This window comes from Heptranchias perlo, chromosome 30 (assembly GCF_035084215.1).
Source record: "Heptranchias perlo isolate sHepPer1 chromosome 30, sHepPer1.hap1, whole genome shotgun sequence".
Taxonomy (NCBI): Eukaryota; Metazoa; Chordata; class Chondrichthyes; order Hexanchiformes; family Hexanchidae; genus Heptranchias; species Heptranchias perlo.
The window spans coordinates 24,043,957-24,064,330 of NC_090354.1; the positions used below are offsets into that span (position 1 = coordinate 24,043,957).

At 40.8% G+C, this 20,374-nt stretch overlaps 1 protein-coding gene across 4 annotated transcripts in view; it reads right to left on the reverse strand.

Annotated features, from left to right (window-relative positions):
• Positions 1-20,374, reverse strand: part of LOC137299996 (progranulin-like) — a 73,362-nt gene that overhangs the window by 44,028 nt on the left and 8,960 nt on the right. For 3 of the 4 annotated variants that reach the window (XM_067969057.1, XM_067969059.1, XM_067969056.1), the window contains exon 2: positions 3,384-3,527. In XM_067969057.1, coding sequence (XP_067825158.1) covers positions 3,384-3,524 — 141 coding nt within the window. In that variant the 5' untranslated portion in view covers positions 3,525-3,527. Of the gene's footprint in view, positions 1-3,383; positions 3,528-11,299; positions 11,348-20,374 lie in introns of those variants that run through there. The other variant, XM_067969058.1, reaches the window with a different exon arrangement.

Consider the following 20,374-nt stretch of genomic DNA (forward strand, 5'->3'; position numbering starts at 1 on the left):
TAGTTTTTAAAAGTAATTTTCACTGATTTTAAATGGAGGTTACTCAAAAGGTGGAGATCCATACATTTACTAATAACTTATTTTTTTGTGATAAACCCAATTTCAGCTATATTAATAAAACTGCACCAGGTTACACTCAAATACATCAATGAATACTTTTTGTTGCAAAGAAATGATTACGCTCTATTAAACTACCAGACTGCGCTGCTTCATGAAAGATTTTAAATTTGTGATTATGCAAATGTATTTTAGCGGAAACTCAAACTATAAGCTAACCAGCACAATTTTCAGACACTATTTGCACCCAATTGCCAATTGAGCCCAAAGCAGAAACTCTACCCTTAATAGCTGAAACATCAAGGATGTCTCACTCTACTTAAAATTGTTTCAGGTCTTGGCAGGGGTGGGATCCAGACTCTGTCAGTCTTCTCATTAAGATGTTTTTGACCTTCCATGTTCAAACCTGTTTTTGAAAGTACCAAAAAGTTGTACAAAAGGGTTTTCCCCAGAGAATTTCAGTTCCTGTTTTAACTGTTTTCAGTGGAGGCAGCTAAGAGACTCCGAGGACACAGCACATCAGAGACTAAGCTCAAAAAATTCTTGGAATGAACTTCTAAAGATTCAGCAGATTGAATTTTAAACAATTTATGTAGTAAGTCAAAGATTGTACTGCTAGTTTCTTGCTATGTGTTTTCTGATTCTATGTAATTCTCATTTATAAATACATTTGACTGTTAGCTTTAACTTGAAGACACAGTCTGACCGGGTGATATTTACCACCCTTTTGGAGCAGACAGGAGAATGTGATGGACAACGTACAGCATCTGGCATGTAACACCTTTTATGTCAGAGATAAGGCTGCAAGTTTCAATTCCAGAGTGACATGGTTCTACTTATGGAAACTGCCTTTTGGTTGTGAACATCAGTTATGAGTTGGCGGAGAAAGCCCAAATTGTAATATTAACATGCCGAGATGAGGCTGAGTGGGAAAATCTTGTATTAGTTGGGTTTTTCTATGTTAAATTTCCATTTTTTGTGTATCTCTCAAATGTAGGAATAAAACTCTTGTCCTCTCCTGGCCTAAAGGCACATTGCACATGAGAAAGAGCTCAAATTTTCTTGGATTGAGCGCTGACCTTCCTGAAAAAGCGTGTCGTCCATGGAGTCTCTAACCCTGCAAACTGTAGTTCCTATTGTCTTAAAAGCCATCAGATATGGTTCTTCCACTGGTAGATTTTGTAGTAATGAGTCATTACTGGAGTGTCCGGCAGCGACAGCAGATGCAGCATCCTCGCCCTCGCTTAGAAAGTTTTTCACTTGGAAACAAACCCTCCTCTAGCATTAAAAAAAAGCTATGCCCTAACAGGCAACAGGCTGTGTTTCAGGAGCCAGAATCAAAATAGGTTTTAAGCTTCACTGGTGTTTATTGAAGCATTCCAAAGTGGCTTCTACTCATTTAGCATAATTTGGGGGGGGGGGTTTGGGGGAAAAGAGAGGAGTTTGAGAAACCATGTCTCAGAGGCAACAGGGAAATCGGATATGTTAAGTTAAATATATCCTTAAAACACTAAGCTGCAGATCTGACCCCAGTTGGATCACTAGGGGACGGCTGTTAGTGATGATGCACAAGTTAGTCATCTCCAGGAGAGGCAAAGTTATCTTAACCCACACATTTCCATCTCTTTCCCTGATCACAAATCAAAAAAGTGGCCTCCACACAGACGCAGTGGCACTAATATTTGTAGATTGATGGATTTTTTAAAAATTGAGCAAATGTGCTTGAAATGAAGCCACTCGCATTTGAGGGGTACCTACACATACAAGTATTTTAACATAATTGTCCAATTGTTTAGATTATTTTTCTGGTGGAACAGAAGCATTGCTCTTAAGGCAAACTTCAATGTCTAGTCTGGTTCTGAAAAACTACAGGATAGCACATAACAGGTTGACAAAAAAGGGCCTTCGTTCAGTTTGCTGGATGACCGTAACCTCTGCCAGATTTTCCTAGACTCGGGTACATTTTTCACCTGTCACTATTGAGCAAATAAAAAAAAAGTGGGCTGGAGTTCAAGACTGGAAGATTATGTTTTATACTGGTGCTGACTTTCTCCAATATATTACTCATCTATTCTTGTGGAAGGCCTTTTTCTTTTATTCGAATGGGGATGAAGGAAAGATGTGTGGAACGTAGGCAAATACAGTAAGTTCAAGATAAAATAACTATTGGTGTCAGGACTCTCGGGAAAATATAAACTTAATTGGGAGAACCAGATAAGGAAAGCTAAACAGGCAATCAAGGCGGTATCTCTTTAGAAAATGGGCAATAGGCAAAGAAATTTCCAAGGTCACAGAAAATTTTAGGGGAAACTGAAAAAGGAAAGAGACAAATTCCTAACAGCTAAAGGGATGTGTTTATTAAATGTTATAAATTATAAGAGATCTCACAGGAAGGGAGTTAATTGTTCGAGCTGGACGGTCCAATAATCTTTTCCGGTCAGAAATAGGTTGCTACACTAGGAAATGACATTTGTTAAATTCATACTGTGTGTCCATTTTCACAGTAGAGGAAGGGGACAAAATACCAGTGGTACAAGGGAATCGAAAAATAAGTCAAGGGGAGGAATTTAATGGATTTAAAATAAGTTTAAAAAATGGTAAAGGAGGAAATAACAGGACTTAAGATAGAGAAGTCTCCAGGACCTGGTCATTTCCACCCAAGGGTATTAAAAGAAATAGATGTGGAAATTGCAGATGCATTAGTCATAATTTTCCAAAGCCCTTTAGATTCGGAAATTGTGTCTTTGGATTGGAAAACGTAACTCCACTATTTGAGGAGGGAGGGAGAAACTAGGAAACTACAGACTTGTCAGTTTAACATTAGTTGTGGGGAAGTTACTGGAATCTATCATCAGGGACAGAGTGACTGGGCACTTGGACAAGTAAAAGCTGATCGAAGAGTCAGCATGGATTTGTGAAGGGTAGGACATGTCTAACTAATCTAGTTGAATTTGTTGAGGTCGCTGACCTGGTGGATAGGGGATTGTCTATGTATGTTGTCTATATGGACTTCCAAAAGACATCTGATAAGGTTCCGCACAAGAGATTAGCAACAAAAATAAATGCGCACGGAACTAGAAATAATCTTATGACGTGGGGCGCTAATTGATAATTGTTTGGGAGGTAGGGATAAAGAGAATGTACTCTGATTGGCAGGATGTGACAAGTGGTGTTCCCCGTGGATCTGTACTGGGGCAAAAAAATTAATAGTGGCTCTATGCAAAAACAAAAATATAACAAGCATATCAGACCAATTCGGGGAAGGGCAAAATCCCTAATGGATCACTACCAATGATTTGCTTATAACGTAACTGGGTGCAACCTACCTTAGGCAAAGGACAGCAGGCAAATCCTCCTCCACCCTTCTTACAGCAGGTGTTTTCGTTTGGGCAAGTAGACCCATCTAGACAAGTAATAGCTGCAGCCAGGCCAGTGGCCAGCCACAGGGCCGCTAACATTTGGATCATGACCTGAAACCAAGAACAGAATAGTTCATCACGAATGTATAGAAAGTAAGCCATGGCAATAAGGCACATCATCAAAAGCCACTTCCTCTACCTGCTTCTGTATAAACAGGATGCATGGCATTGCATACAGCTTCCCCAATTACCAGTACAGCACGAGAGTGTGGCCTGCAACAGCATGAGCTAGGCTCATTTAAATGAGCACCTACACTCCAACCAGCACACAAACGATATGATGTTAAATAGATTTAAAAGCCTTCTCGATTAGTCTCGGACTTATTATAAATACGAAATCATGCAACTCCCCCACAGTCCGGTTGGGACTTTAACCAGCATTATGTATCCCTATTCAATCTTAGGTATAGCTTGGTTAACAAGAATCTAGTCATTTGTTTGGGAGTTCAGTGAAGATGTACAATAATCAATTAAATATTAAGAACTGAAAACCAAACCTGACAGGCTATATCTTTAAAATCTAGGAAACAGGAAAGTTAAAGAATTGTCAAATGCAAAATAAACAATGGCTCAGCAAGGTTAGCTACTGAACAGCAAAGCTATACAGAACAGGAAGATCCTAAGTTCAATCTAGTCTGTGTTGAGTTAGATGGTCTCAGCAGTGGCAATGGTTGGTATGCTTTAGTTTGTGTTATCAACCCAGGGTTAGGGTTGGTGGGGGAAGAGAAGGGAAAGAGAGAAGAGAAGCCAGGATTCCTTCCTGCTGGGAAATGCACAAATGTGAGCATTGGGCAAGAACAGGTTCTGGCTCAGCTGCGATGCCATTCAGGTTCCTACATTAAAAACTGTCCATGAGGATCAGAGGAGAGGGAGGAGATGCTGGAGGGCTGCTGACCTTTGTGAAATCAACTGGCAAAAATAAGAAGGATTTCTTTAAATAAAAATTTGAAGACCAACATAATGAAATAAAATTACTTGTATTTAGCCATAACAGTTAACACTTGTGTTAACAATACTACAGCAGACTTGTGAAAACAGTTGCAGGACAGTGCTGTGCTTAGCCGTGCAGGGACATCGGTCACCAGAATATGCCGATGAGCTTGGAGACAATGCAGATACATCACAAGCAAACAGTCAGACATTTTTCTGATACGAGTGTAAGGAAAAGGTTAATTCTTTATATTAACTTTAGCTTTTAGTGAGTTTCTGTTAGCAATGTTCAGTTAGTAAAAGGGATTCCAGTCAGACAGTGTTTTAGCTGATATGGAGGTCGCAAAACTGCCTTGTTCGCTAAGCCTTGAGAACTAGATCTCTCAGCAGTGAGATATCTATGAACATGTTTTGACCATCAAGTCAAGAAGCTATGGCTTCAGATAGTAACTCCTCTGAGGACAGCTGTGTGACGTCCATGTACAGGATTTTTGTTCTTTCTAACTGTCGCCAGCTGAATAACTTGACAGACAGGCTTGGGGAGTGATTTTTTTTTTTTGTTAAAACCAAAGTTTTGCAGCTAATACGATGAGGTAATGTAGTAACATGCAGATTCTCACGTAGCCAGAGTGAAAGGTTTAAAAGTTGGGCAATTAGACTAGATTCTTCCACATTCACCCGAGGAAGGAGGAAGCCTCCGAAAGCTTGTGGATTTTAAAATAAAATTGTTGGACTATAACTTGGTGTTGTAAAATTGTTTACAATAGATTCTTCAGAACTCGACAAGGCTTGGCCAGCCGTTCCCCTCGAGCTCGAAACCTATGATGCGGTGAATTCCACGGTACCTAGTGTAAGATAATACTGTAAAAGAATAAAAGTTAGCTTATACTAAAAAGTGCCCAGTGCACAAAAAAGGTCAAATAGAAGAATGGAATCTTAAAAAAAGCGAGAACTGACAGTTCTGCTGATAAGAGATCTCTATTGATCAGAGAACAGATGTTGTCAAGACAGTCAGTCTGTATAAAGCAATTGTCAGCAATGCATGTCCTGTACTAGGTAACCACCAGATCGAAGAAGTCAAAACACGTCTGTGCCTAGCAATTAACTTTCTGTTGTGTAGATGCAAATGTTGTTATCACTCAAGATCACGTTTGCCAGGGAAAGTATAAGGCAGAATAAGATAAGAAATTTTGGCCAGCTGTGTTGTATCAAATAAGGGAAACAAAGATAATCCCTTTAACTGTTAATTACTTTAGCGCCTTTGACCTTGTAACTTGATAAACAACGAAGATCAATCAAGTACAGGGAAGTGGAGATGCCGGTGATGGACTGGGGTGGACAAATGTAAGGAGTCTTACAACACCAGGTTATAGTCCAACAGTTTTATTTGAAAATCACAAGCTTTCGGAGCTTTCCTCCTTCGTCAGGTGAGTGACGAAGGAGGAAAGCTCCGAAAGCTTGTGATTTCAAATAAAACTGTTGGACTATAACCTGGTGTTGTACGACTCCTTACATAAGTACAGGGAAGTCACACTTCACTCTAAACAAGGACACAATCTTTGTAAGAAACTAGCCAAATCGAGCAGTGACACTCAAGTGTATATTACAAGAGTTTCAGCTAATGTAAAAGTAGGCGTATCCAAGAAAAATACAAGGAAAGATTTTTTTTTTTAAAAAGCATAAAAAGATCTAAACACTGCAGAGAACACACTCTACCATGCTGCACTAGTGTCCGGGAGACTTGGAACCGGGTAATACCAACCTTGTATTCCATTGTTGTCGCTTAAATGTGTGTGTATTGATGATTCTGCTGATATAATAAAGCCTTGTTATACCCAATTGGGACTGCCAAGTGAATTATTGGAATGGTAACCTAGGGCTGAGTGCCCACAAAACGGGAACCCTATCTCAACATTGGTACTGTAAGCGTCTCAAGTATATGTGCAATCATTAGTAATAGTTATCATTGCAAATGTGGGTTATTGGTATTAGTTACCATTGTATGCTTAATTCCTATGAAAGCCAATAAATGCTTTTGAACCCTGTTATTTTGTGGAATAACTTAAGAACATTCATTCCCTAACATGAGGATCTCTACATCTATATACATACTGTTATGTCAAACCGGAATACTTATTATACAATCCTACTACAAACAATAGAACCAAGCTCACCATTGCAAGTCCCATCATCAGCTCCCTGGCAGTGGATTACATTTACATTAGGAGGGAAGTGGTAAATGACGAAGGGAAACAGCAAGCACATAATGCGGCATTTGAGAGAACACGTTTTGTTTTGTTGGGCTTCCTGCCGTTGAAGTTCACTTTGACAGAGTCTCCACTAGGCAAAAGTTGTTAACAGTAAACAATGTTTCGCAAATCGTTGGCTTTTTATTTTAAAAAGTCAACAACCTTTTTTTGGAAATGCGCAACATCTAAAAGGGGAAAAGCTAGGTTAATGTGTCGAGTGGGGCCTTCTACCAGAACTCAGGAGTGAAAGGTGACACTTCAAAACTTGGTGAAATATAACACAGCCAACATTATTAGTCACTAAGGAAGTGATATGAATTTTTTTTACTTTATGTTTAGTTCCTTAATGGAGAAACACTGACATGCAGCACAGTATTATTCTGTGGAGACACATTTAGCTTACATGCATTCATACTCGCCAACAAGCTGGGCTGTAACATTAGCTACCAAGGTGGCATCAAACGTGCCGATCAAAATGCATTTTGGCACATTGTGAAACAGGTTGATCATTTATATTACGATTGTCTTTTTGTACAGTTGAAAGATTTAACGTGTAAGTAATATAGCTTAGAGAGCTTAAACAATGAGCTCATTTCCAGGGCCTCACGTTTAGGTTGAAAGTTTAAATACAACAGGAACAGCTGTGAGGTGTGTCGGGTTTGAAGTGGATGCTGATATTAACTATATTTGCATAGGATGGAAGTGGCAGGCAATGGAGCCGAGGCCGTGACAAGCACACAAAACTGAAGTTGATGTAACATGTCAAAGAATTTGCAAGTGGTCCCCTAATGGTTAGTGAGTAGCTGAGCCAAACAGACCAGGCAGGTTCAGGTTTCAATCATAGAATGATATAGAAGGCCATTTGGCCTATCGTGCCTGGTCTTCGAAAGAGTTATGCAATTAGTCCCACTCCCCTGCAAATTTTTCATTTTCAAGTACGAATCTAATTCCATTTTGAAAGTTACTATTGAATCTGCTTCAGGCAGTGCATTCCAGATCATAACTTTCTGCGTAAAAATTCTTTTTATCTCCTTCCCCCCACCCCCGGTTCTTTTGCCAATTGTGTTAAATTTATGTCCTCTGGTTATCGCCCCTTCTGCCAGTGGAAACAGTTTCTCCCTCGCTTCTTTAAAACCCTCCATAATTGTAAACAATTTTACAACACCAAGTTATAGTCCAACAAATTTATTTTAAATTCCACAAGCTTTCGGAGGCTTCCTCCTTCCTCAGGTGAACGGTGTGGAAATGAGATTTTCGAATCCTTCGCATTTGAAAATCACAGAACAATGCCTGGTGATTACTGCCCGTTGCCAAGGCAATCACAGTGAGCAGACAGAAAGGTGTCAGCTAAAAGGCCACCGAATATACAAACCCCCAACGGGCAGTAATCACCAGGCATTGTTCTGTGATTTTCAAATGCAAAGGATTCGAAAATCTCATTTCCACACCGTTCACCTGAGGAAGGAGGAAGCCTCCGAAAGCTTGTGGAATTTAAAATAAATTTGTTGGACTATAACTTGGTGTTGTAAAATTGTTTACAATTGTCAACCCCAGTCCATCACCGGCATCTCCACTTCATAATTTTAAACACCTCTATTAAATCTCCCCTTAACCTTCTCTGCTCCAAGGAGAACAATCCCAGCTTCTCCACATAACTAAAGTCCCTCAAACCTTGGTACCATTCTAGTAAATCTTCTTTGCACCCTTTCAAAGGCCTTGAAATCCTTCCTAAAGTGTGGTGCCCAGAATTGAACATATTACTTCAGCTGAGGCCTAGCCAGTGATTTATAAAGATTTGGTATAACTGCCTTGCTTTTGTATTCTATGCCTCAATATATAAAGCCAAAAGGTCCCAGATGCTTTTTAAAAAAAAAACAGCATCAACTTGTCCTGCCACCTTCAAAGATTTGTGAACGTAAACCCCCAGGTCTCTCTATTCCTGCACCCCCTTTAAAATTGTACCATTTTGTTTACAGTGTCCCTCCATTTTTTTTCTTCCAAAATGCATTATTTCACATGCATTAAATTTGATTTGCCATCTGTCTGCTAATTTCACCAGTCTGTCTATGCCCTTGGTTTGTGTTAAATTCACTGATCTCAAATCGGAGTGACAGAAGCTCCTTCTCCCCCAGCCCAGTGGTGGAGGAGGAGAAGGAAAGAAAAGTCAAATGGTGTTAAACCAAGAACAGTGTTTCAAGGCTGCATTATAAGCAGGAAGCAACACCAGAAATCAGGATAAGAACTAACTCTGGCTGTTTAATCATTAACCAACTACTTCTTCACTAGTATGGGTTACTGAAAAATCCCCTTTTAATTGAAACGTATGGGTTACAGTTCAGGCCTTTCAAATGTCACTGCTTGACGACTGTTTCCATAAGCAGATCATATCCTTTACAATCTGAAACCTTTCACTCTCTGTGCTATAGATAATACTGCCCATTTTTAGCAATTAACATGACAGTTATGTGGAAATTCCAGTGCATGCTTTACTATCACGCTGTCTTACAATATCGTGACTAGAAAATAATTGCACTAAACCAGGTTCATACAGGCTAGTAACAATCACCTTACATAGAATGTACAGCACAGAAACAGGCCATTCGGCCCAACTGATCCATGCCGGTGTCTATGCTCCACACGAGCCTCCTCTCACCCCTCTTCATCTAACCCCTTTACATACATATCATTTGCCTAATAACTTCGCAACACAATGTATATAAAATATATTGAAAGTCTGCAGGGAGTTAATTTGTTTTTTCTCCAGACCAACCCATGGCCTAACACTGTACTTGAGCTTAGAGCCTTCTTCAATATATTAAATGTCTTCACAGCTGTGCAAGGCCAATGGGTTCAGGCACAACTTACGGATGAAATATTTAACAGAGCTGCTAGAATTCTGTATGATTTTCCGGTAACAACCTGCTGACCCCAGGAGCGCATGGACTTGTTGCTCAGTCTTAGTTTGGGGCCAGTGGTTGTAACACCCACTTCTGCTCACCCCACTTCTGTTAACTCCCACACAAGTGGTATAGAACTTCCGCCATGGCAGAACATTTTGTGTTAGTCTGGACAGTTAATCCTACCTGTAACTGGGTCAACACACCTATGAAGTGTACAAGTGGTTTTTCCATGCCACTACTAATCTCCTGGCCTCATCAGGACAGATTCAATTTCTGGAATGCGGCCAATGTATTTTCATTTCAAAAGCATGACCATAAGCTTTTCAAAAGCTTCATTTCAAAAGCATGACCGAGGGTGTAGTAAACAAGGAGTATTTTTGGACATTAGTGCTCAACAAGACCTGCCAATAAATTTTGATTGGATCATGGTACTAGACACCCGTAGATACTCAAACACTTCATTGCAGGAAGAATAGGATGCAGATCACCATTTACTTTCTATAATCTGTAGTGTGGTTTTGTTCTTAAAAGCACCTCAGGCAATATCAACGGTGTCTTTAAAAGACATTGTCCCCAAATACATAATCTGCTGCACTATTTCCTTGGATGTGTTTCCATGCACTATAAAAAGGTACAGAATAAGGATGTCGATTAAACTGACGTATTGTCTCTGTCTACCTCATGCATGAGCTGCTGTGCAGGCTGAGTTTGCCTGAAAACACAGCTTGGCTATAAAACTGCAGCCTGCTTCTAGTCAATAGCTATTCGGTTTGAGCAATTCCAAATGCCGCCCAGCCAAGAAACTAGCTTCTCTCTCTCTCGACAACAAATGAATGATGTCGCTCTCCTTTCAAACTCCTAAGTCAACAGAACACACAATGCTACCTCCTCACGGACCAGTCCATTTGAAAATAGTTAACATGCTGCTTCAAGAGCCCTATTTAACCAACAATCTGCCCCTGTTCTAGAATAATACTGTTGGCTCAGGTTCTACTTCAGGATCAGTGCTTTTGGCCCAACATCACATGGTCTCTAGTACTGCATTAGTTTGCTAAACCAGTTTTATTTAGCTCACACTTCCTGAACTCCCTTGGACAGTTATATGCTGAATGACCTTGCGCATGGAATTTACTGTCTCTCAATCAGCCTCTTGGTCCTTCTTCCCTGGGCAGTCTTGTACCCCATCAGTTGGGGAAGCCCTTGCCCTAGATAATGCTCACCTCTCATTCACCTTTCCAAAATGGTAAGTTTAGCATTACATAGGCCAAGAACGCATCATTTGTCTCTAACCGAACAAGCTAATTAGTAAAGTTAATCATAGCTACAAACCATCATGAACTCAACCAGCCACACAGCTGGTTATTTTTGTATACTTCAAAAGTAAAAAGTGCGAATTTCACAATGTGCGACAGTATCAAAGACAGTTCCTATAAATGTATGCAGTTCAGAATACATAGACCTAAAACACTGCCGGTGGAAAGCCCTTCATCTCTCAAGACCTCAAGCAAAAATCAAGTGTTTGTTTCTGTGAGATCCCAGTTTGTAATGAAAAAGTCATCCACCATGAAATTACTATATAAAAAAAGCATTATTGAATTGTTTTAATGATAAACAGAAGCTACTGTTTACACAAGCCCCAGTTTTCGTCACTTAGATATTTGATAGAAGGGGGGTCTCCAGTATTAAAGTGGAGCCGCCAGGCCTGATAGATGCAGAAATCAAGCTTTCAAAAAAAGTACCTTACCTACTGTTCCGCAGTAAAGCTTCAACCGTCTTGAGGTCGTTGTTCAGCACGCACTCTAACCAAAATTAGTATCCAAGTTTTCAGAAACCGAAGTGGGAGTGACATTGGGGTTGTCGAATACTCTTCCCTATTTAAACCTCGCTTTCTACCACAGAGTTTTCTAAATGAAGTCCATAGGGAAAACACAGCCCACATCATTTTTTAATCTGGGCCTGACACATTGTGAGAAATCAGCCCACCAAAAGTCCCCAGAGATCAAAGAGATCACATCCATCCCATAGCATGCTCAACACCAACATGTAGTGAGATTGCTAACATGTTACAGGCTCCATTCACAAAGCAGAGAACACCACATTATACTGGTTAATCAGGAAAAGAATCAACAAACTTGCATTTACATAGCGCCATTCACGTCCTCAGAATGTCCCAAAGTATACACAGCTGTACTTTTCAAGTGTTGTAATGTAGTGAAATGCAGCAGCCAATCTGTGCACAGCAAGGTTCCACAAACAGTAATGATATAAATAACTAGATAATTTGCTGGTAGAGGGATAAATGTTGGCCAGGACAATGGGTGATCACAGTGGCTGCATTTTTTTTGCAGCAAGAATTTTACTGGAAAGTTCTTTTTAGATGCTTGCAGTTTAATAATGAATCTTCAGGCTGAAGTTTGGTCTTTAAATATAAAAAAGTTATAGAAAGCAATTTACATTATCAACCATAGATAGGGTTGCCAACTGTGGACATAGCCCTGGGGGTTTCATCACATGATCTCCCACCTCCAACTGCCCTACCCAAACAGCCTTTTCTCCCATCTCCATTATAACAAATAAACAAATGTGTTCAATGAAAAAAACATTTTTTAATGCCACTATGACTTTTCTCCTGGGTTGCTTGCTTCAATGTCCAGGAGATTAAACTTTAATTCTTGGGGCTTCCAGGATAATCCTGGAGGGTTGGTGACCCCAACCATAGGTATAGTCTCTCCATTCTTCAACCCACATAAACAAGTGGTTTAATTTGTCAGGCATTTTTCATGACCTTAGATTTTGCCAGGTGTTTTGCTAAATTTTCTGCTAATGCCAAGAGGTACAAATGAAATAATGGTCACATGAACCTTCTAGATGGGCCTCAAAGCATCAAGTACTGGAGAGGAGTGACAATAATGGGATGTCGCACCCCAAGGAGTTCAATTTCATTATCGTAACACCACAAGACAAATCATTTCTACTCAGTATTGTAAGCTTTGAGTGTGGAATCTTTTCCGGATGTAAGATATCCACAACTGAGCAACAAGACACTGAAGCCAAAACAGGCCCACTGAAGAGCCACAATGCCAAATCACATAACACACTAACATATTTGGCAGTCAGGTACAATTAGTATGTAAATAAAATGGGCAATATTAAATTCCAAAAGGCCAAAGAACCCAACCCTCCTCAGATAAGTTACCAGAAATAGCTCTGCTTAAATTTTGTGTTCTAGAAATGTCTGAAATAAAAAGGTACTTATGAAGGGCATGTAATGCTTAACTCCTAAACACCTTACCCTGTTCAACCCTTATTGCCTCTCCTTTGAAATCCTCATTGACTACCACCTCACCTTCCCCCTCCCGCCCACCTGGAATTTCTCATCGAGATATTCTCCCTCAGTCGCTGCACTGAGCGACTCCTCATCCTTGGTGATGTTGATCTCAATCTCAGTTCTGATTTCCTCCTGTACTTCCTAAATCTCTCCCTCCATTTAAATTCTCCTATCCATATTCACAGTCACCCCCTCGACATCTCAAGTAGCCTCTCTACACTCGTGGTCTTGATCACTGATAAGGCCATCTCTGACCACTTTCTTATATCCTTCACCATCACAACCCTCTACCCCCTTCCAACCCCTCTGGAAAATACTCACTCACAACTGCACTTTCAAACTGCCAACTGTTTAGCCTTTGGCCCTCGATTCGGCAAGATACATTTGCAGCCATCGATATGCTCAACCGTTCCCTCACCTCCACCTTTAGTGTCCTCAGTCAGAAAAACCTTTACTCAATCCGATCCCGGTTGTTCTCCTTGGTATTGCCCCACCCTTGCCCCCTCAAGTCCAAGGGGCACAGGCTGGTTTAGCCATCCATTACCAAACTTGGCTGGATCAAATCAAACACCATCAGGCCTCACCCCCCTCTGCCAAACCCATCTACTACTCCAGGATTCTTCTGGAGAGCAAGGATAATCCCTGGCTTCTTTTCTCCACTACCATTCGTCTCCTTAAAACACCCTTGCATGCCCTTTCTAATCTCGCCACCAACAAACGACGAGCTCATGGACTTCTTTCTCACAAAGATTGAGACCATCCGTTCAGCTGTTTTCCTCCTGGGTAGGTTTGTGAGTTTTGAGGAGGATGCAAAGAGGCTTCGACAGAATACAGACAGGCTAAGTGAGTGGGCAAGAACATGGCAGGCGAAATATAATGTGGAAAAATGTGAAGTTATCCACTTTGGTAGGAAAAACAGAAATGCAGAGTATTTATTAAAATAGTGAGAGATTGGAAAATGTTGATGTTCAAAAGGGACCTGGGTGTCTTTGTACATGAGTCAATGAAAGCTAACATGCAGGTGCAGCAAGCAATTAGAAAGGCAAATGGTATGATGGCCTTTATTACAAGAGAATTTGAGCACAGGAGTAAAGATGTCTTACTGCAATTATATAGGGCCTTGGTGAGTCCGCACCCAGAGTATGGTGTACAATTTTGGTCTCCTTACCCAAGAAAGGATATATTTGCCATAAAGGGAGCGCAACGAAGGTTCACCAGACTGATTCCTGGGATGGCGGGATTGTCTTAGGAGGAGAGATTGAGTAGGCTGGGCCTGTATTCTCTAGAGTTTAGAAGAATGAGAGGGGATCTCATTGAAACATACAAAATTCTTACAGGTTTCGACAGGGTAGATGCAAGGAGGATGTTCCCCCTGGCTGGGGAGTCTAGAACCAGGGGTCAGTGTCTCAGAATAAAGGGTAGGCCATTTAGGACTGAGATGATGAGAAATTTCTTCACTCAGAGGGTAGTGAACCTTTGGAATTCTCTACCCCAGAGGGCTGTGGAGGCTCAGTCACTGAGTACATTCAAAACAGAGATGGATAGATTTCTAGGATATTAAAGGCATCAAGGGATATGGGGATGGTGCAGAAAAATGGCATTGAGGTAGAAGATCAGCCATGATCTTGTTGAATGGCGGAGCAGGCTTGAGCGGCCGGATGGCCTACTCCTGCTCCTATTTGTTATGTTCGCCTTCCCCATCAAGCCAAACTTCTTCTCAGGGTCCCCCCACCTGAACCCAAGCATTCCACTAATTTTGCTTCTATCTCCCCATATGGCCTCAGAGCTCTTGCCCACAACACCCGCTTCCTTGACCCCATTCCCACTAAACTGCTGACTATTCAACTTATTTTCCTGGTCCTTATGCTCACTGTCATTGTGTATCGTTCCCTGTCCTTGGATACCATATCTGTCTCTTTCAAAATGCTATCACTACCCTCTCCAAAGTCCTTGAACGCATTGTCGACCCCCAGATCCATGCCCATCTTTCATACAATTGCATGTTAGAAACTCTACAACTGGGTTTCTGTCCCTGTCAACCCAAACAGCTCTAATGAAAGTCACAAATGACATCCTCTGTGACTGTGGTGCATTATCCTCCCTCACTCTGCAGCCTTTGACATAGTCAACCACACTACTGTCCTTCAACGCTTTGCCTCCATTGTCCAGCTCAATCTTTTTGCCTCGTGTATTGATAAGAATGGCACAAATCTAGAGTACAGATTTTTTTTTCTACACCATAAGGCTTTTGCATTTAAAAAAATTATGCTGAGCATTAGGCTCAATAAAGAAGTTGCGTTCAGAACAAACCGCAAGGTCACACTTCCTTTATTAAACAAGTCAACTGAGCAAAAAGGGGAGACCTTCGAGAAACTAAACTTTCAAAACATCTGGCAATTTTGTAGCTTGTTGTTTGACTTTGAAAATAGTAAGACAAAAGCATACTGAATACTCAAGGGAGACAAAATGGTCTCAAAACTTAACCATATCTTCAATGCTCCGCAGCAACACACTGAAGTATCCTTTTGCTTTCATCATCCCAGCCACTAACTTCGTTCCCTAACCACCGACTCCATCCCTCTCCCTAGCACTGTGAGGCTGAATCAGACTCTAGACTTTTGTTACCTCTAGACTTGGACTATTCCAATACTCTCCTGCCTGGCCTCCCATCTTCCACCCTCCATAAACTTGAGCTCGCCCAAAACTCTGCTGGCCATATCCTAACTTGCACCAAGTCACGTCCACCCTCGCTGACCTACATTGGCAGCCCAGGAACGCCTCGATTTTAAAATTCTTAACCTTGTTTTCAAATCCCTCCATCGCCTCACCCCTCCTTATCTCTGTAACCTCCTCCAGCCCTACAACCTCCCCCCCCACCACCCCGCCGAGATCTCTGCACTCCTCCAAATCTCGCCTCTCGCACATCCCCGATTTCCATCGCTCCACCATTGGCAGCCGTACCTTCAGTTGCCTTGGCCCTAAGCTCTGGAATTCCCTCCCTAAACTGCTCCTCCTTTAAGATGCTCCTTAAAACCTCTCTCTTTGACCAAGCTTTTGATCAACTGCCCTAATACCTCATGTGGCTCGGTGTCAAATTTTGTTTGATAATTGTTCCTGTGAAGCGCTTTGGGACATTTTACTACATTAAAGGGCGCTATATAAATGCAAGTTGTTGTATGTCCTCTGTAGCAAAACAGATAGATGCAGGACTCTCCTATATGAACACTTTTTTCAAAAATAAAAGATGATGTCTAAAGCATTCAGCTGCCAGTTAGGGAATGGTTGTCAGTTGTGGCTCAGTGGTAGCACTCTCGCTTTGGAGGGAAATTAAATTGTGAAACGTGGCTGCGAAGCACTGGGCTGCACCTCTTGTTCAATGAAAACCATGTGACTGAGGAAATGAGTACTGTAAGCACCCAGCACAATAGCAGCACTTTGCAACTCTATTTACCGCTGAGGAGTTTCAGCAGTTCTACTAACCAAAAATCCAACACGTTTATCAAAATGAATTTTAACCCAACAAAAAAAACATTTTCAGTAGTGATAGTTTTTGTTAGACACACATGGATTACAGTAAAATCTGATTTGACTTTTCTTCTAATGCTTTTACATATACAAAAAAATTAGAATTACACAGCAGATAGTTTATTCAACATCTTTTTAAAAAAAAACTGAATACAAAACCTTCATATTAGAAGCTATTTAATCCCAGTTTAAGTCTTTTTTTTGAAGCGACTTGATTCAAAGTTGTTTGAAATTAGCAGGATGTGGGCGAGGCCGGCAAGGCCACATTTATATATGCCCATTCCTAGTTCCCCTAAGAAGGCTTCTCTTTGAACTGCTGCAGTCCTTGCTGTGATAGTCCTCCCACACAACAGTGTTAGGTAGGAATTCCAGGATTTTAACCCAGTGCAGATGAAGGAACAGAACAGTGATACATCCAAGTCAGGACAGTGTGGCTGACTTGGAGAAGATGGTGTTCTCATGGCATTGTTGCTCTGGCCCTTCTAAGTGATAGAAGTCACAGAGTAGGAGGTGCTGTCTACTAATTCAAATTAAAGTCATTCAAAAAACAGCTCCTCTGTTATTTTAAGTTGCCTAATTCAAATTTTCATCAAAATAAGACCAAGTTAACAGTAGACTGACCATCCCAATTCTAAGCATCAAATGGTGTAGCTAAATTCTCCACAATAGCACATCTATGCCATTCTATAACCAAGTGGTGCAATACATAGAACCTTTAGATTAGATAGTTCAGCATATTGATCCCAGTGAAGCCAAACTTTCATGCTGATCTGCAAAGTTAGGAGTTGCAACTGGGCAATCCATCGAAATAAGACCCACTGCCAGGTCAGCAAATCATTTTGTACATAAGCTCGAAGTTGATCACATGATTACAGTACTGCCAGAAGTTTGACCCCTGAACTGCCAGTATCTCTGCATATCTCGTTACTTTTTGGATCTTTTGCTTAGATATTGGTCTCGCAAGGTGCAAAATCCAATTAACCGTACCCTTGTTGCCTACAAACCGCAATGTACCTTTGTATACCCAATATGCGGTAATTTTACAAACCATGGGGTTTTACAGAAACCCTCATTGTATTTTGCTTAATTGGTACATCACATGCTCTTACCATTTTCTGACAGTTTAGGAGATTGCAAGAAAGGTAATACTTAGAAAACTTATACCCAGGTGAAAATTACACAGTCTGACTGATTGTAATGTTACTCTATTAATGTTACACACAATATTTATTTTGGAAAATGCAGTGGAAGGGAGGGAAGAGAAAACCATACACACCACATCAGACGCCATTTGTACAGAGCTAAATCTAAATACTCAAGAATGGGAAGACAACATAAAACCTGGGAGGGGGTACACCTGCTGAATTGGGATGAAAGTAAAAACTGACATGGTAACGACTTTAACATTCAGGAATTTAACCAAAAAAACAATTAGTACCAAAACAGGCTCAGGCCTGGTGCTAACATTTAATACTGTGCAGTAAATTCCTTGTTCATTACCTCAAATTGCTCCCATCTGAAATTAGAAGTACTTCACCGTATCGGCTCATTCAACATGCTCTCAAGTAGTATAATCGTGGATTCTACCTGGAGTGTTTTCAGTTCAAGTTGGATACATTATGAAAACTGTTTGTCCACTATTATACTTAGCTGAAATCCTAGTGACGACACCGCATCAAAAGCTAAAAACAAAGAACTTTACTGGGATTTCCATGACAAGCACCACCTCGCATGCCCAAACTTAATAAAATTCACTTCCCCAAAATAAATCTCGGGTAAAATGTCAGTGACCACTCAGGAATCCCCAATGCTCAGTGGGTTTACACAGCGTTTAGCCGAGATATACAGACCAGGAAGATCCAAGATTTAATCCCTGGTTAGTTGATTTGGCCAAAGCGGCAATAGGGCTACTACAATTGACCTGTGTTCCTGAGTTAGGGAGAGGAAAAATCAGTAAGAGCTCCTGATTGTTATCCAGCTTCTCCCAGTGGAAGTGCATGTTGATGGACATTAGTGGGGACACAATAAGAGCTCCAATATGAAAAGCAAAATAACAGATGCTGGAAAACAGTTCTGATGAAAGGTCTTCGACCTGAAATGTTAACTGTTTCTTTCTCCACAGATGTTGCCTGACTTGCTGAGCTTTTCCAACATTTTCTGTTTTTATTTAAGAGCTCAAATGTGATGCATGCCACAGTTGAACAAACCTCCAACACTCACTACCAAGGTTCACACAGGAATAATGGCCACTTAAATGTAGTGCAAGGGGGTATTGGACACCAGTAGAACCTCAACACAGAGTCAATGCCTTCCAGACAGCATCAACGAAAATTAGCAAAAGGAAAAAAAGAGACCATCCAAAATTAGCTTAAAAACAGGGTTGAACAGAATCCCCTCAGTGTAGTGACTTGAATTTCAGTAAAGGTTAGTCAGTGTGTGAAATTTTCATACCGTCAAACGTTAAAAGTACCTTAACAGATTCTGTGCTTCTAAAAGTGTGCTGTGTCTGAACAGAATGTTTTGATCTGTTGGGTTAAGTACTCATGGTGATAGAAGTCAGAGTAATGTTGGTGAATGAGAAGTAGCACACAAAACATTGACCTTGAGCCAATCTTTCCTGTATTGATAGCAATAAATTATGAATAGTCAAGTGATGCATACAGAAAGCCTATAAAGCTTAGGGTGGAAACTTTAGCCTCTGGTCAGTCTCAGAGAAATCACAGTCCATTATCACTTTTATACCATGTCAAATCCTCAATGGCTTTATGACAGGTTTTGGACCCAAGAAATAAGACAAAGTAAGAGCATAATCTATTGCCATGTTTGTACAGCAGCAGCAAAAGAAGTTCAGATAACTAACAAGATACAGTCGCTGCACTGCATTGGCAACAGAAAGCAAAAGGTAAAGGCAACACTTAAAGAAAAACACAGCTCACCCAAGGTTAGTGACATTGCAAGACTCTTCAGGGGGGAAAAAAAAAGAGAAGCATTTTTTTCTTTTTAGAGTGTTGGCCAATTCCAGCCTCAAACCAGCACTCTCACCACATGAAATCTATCAGCATTGCTGATGCCACAGTTTCCCTATACAAAGATATCAAAATTCTTTACTGAAAGTCATATAATGACTAGTTCCAATCTGAACATCCCCATTTTTAAAGGTTAGTTTCCCCACAAAGGGACGTAGCCATTTTTTGCAAGGCCTACAGGTCATGCTAAATGCCAGTAAACAATAAGCAACCTTTTTCTTGATATTTGTTATCAGTTGATGAAGTTACTCACAGATACATCAGCTTTCTAAACAAAAAGGTGCACAGTGACAACACATTAACCACCTCTAGTAGAATATGGCAAGATTGTATAATAGCCCACAGGTTTCATTCCCCGGCCCACAGGTTTCATTCCCCACACCACTGAGCTCCTAATCTCACCGAGCTGTTGTGTATACATACACCGCACTCTAATAAATGTTGTTCACATACACCATACTTTACTGTACAAAGGCTGAGCAACACCCAGAGGGGAGTGTATGTAGCTGGTGGGAGGGGTACCCTCCAGTCACACTCACCCAGTTTGGGGTAGTGAACACCCTCTCTGCCATAGTTTGCGACACTAGGGAGAAGATTAATACACACACTATATTTAAAACTTACCTCAAGCAAAAATCCTTGCCTAAAATCTTCACAAGATAGCAAGTATCTCTTTGCTCCGTTAGCTACAAACAAGTCACTAATGTGAAGTTGTTGAGAAGTACACAACTCAGACATCATCCCCTCAAAGATGACAAGGGATTGCCGATGGCAATGAATACAATAAATTTTTTTAAAAACGGGCCTCATACAACTGTAGGGTCAGTATGAACATCAAATGGCCATGATGCAAAATGCATGTAAAATATTCACTGTGGCATCACACGAGTGATATCAAGCTAAATGAATACTGTATCTTAGGTGGGAGAAAGCAGGAGAC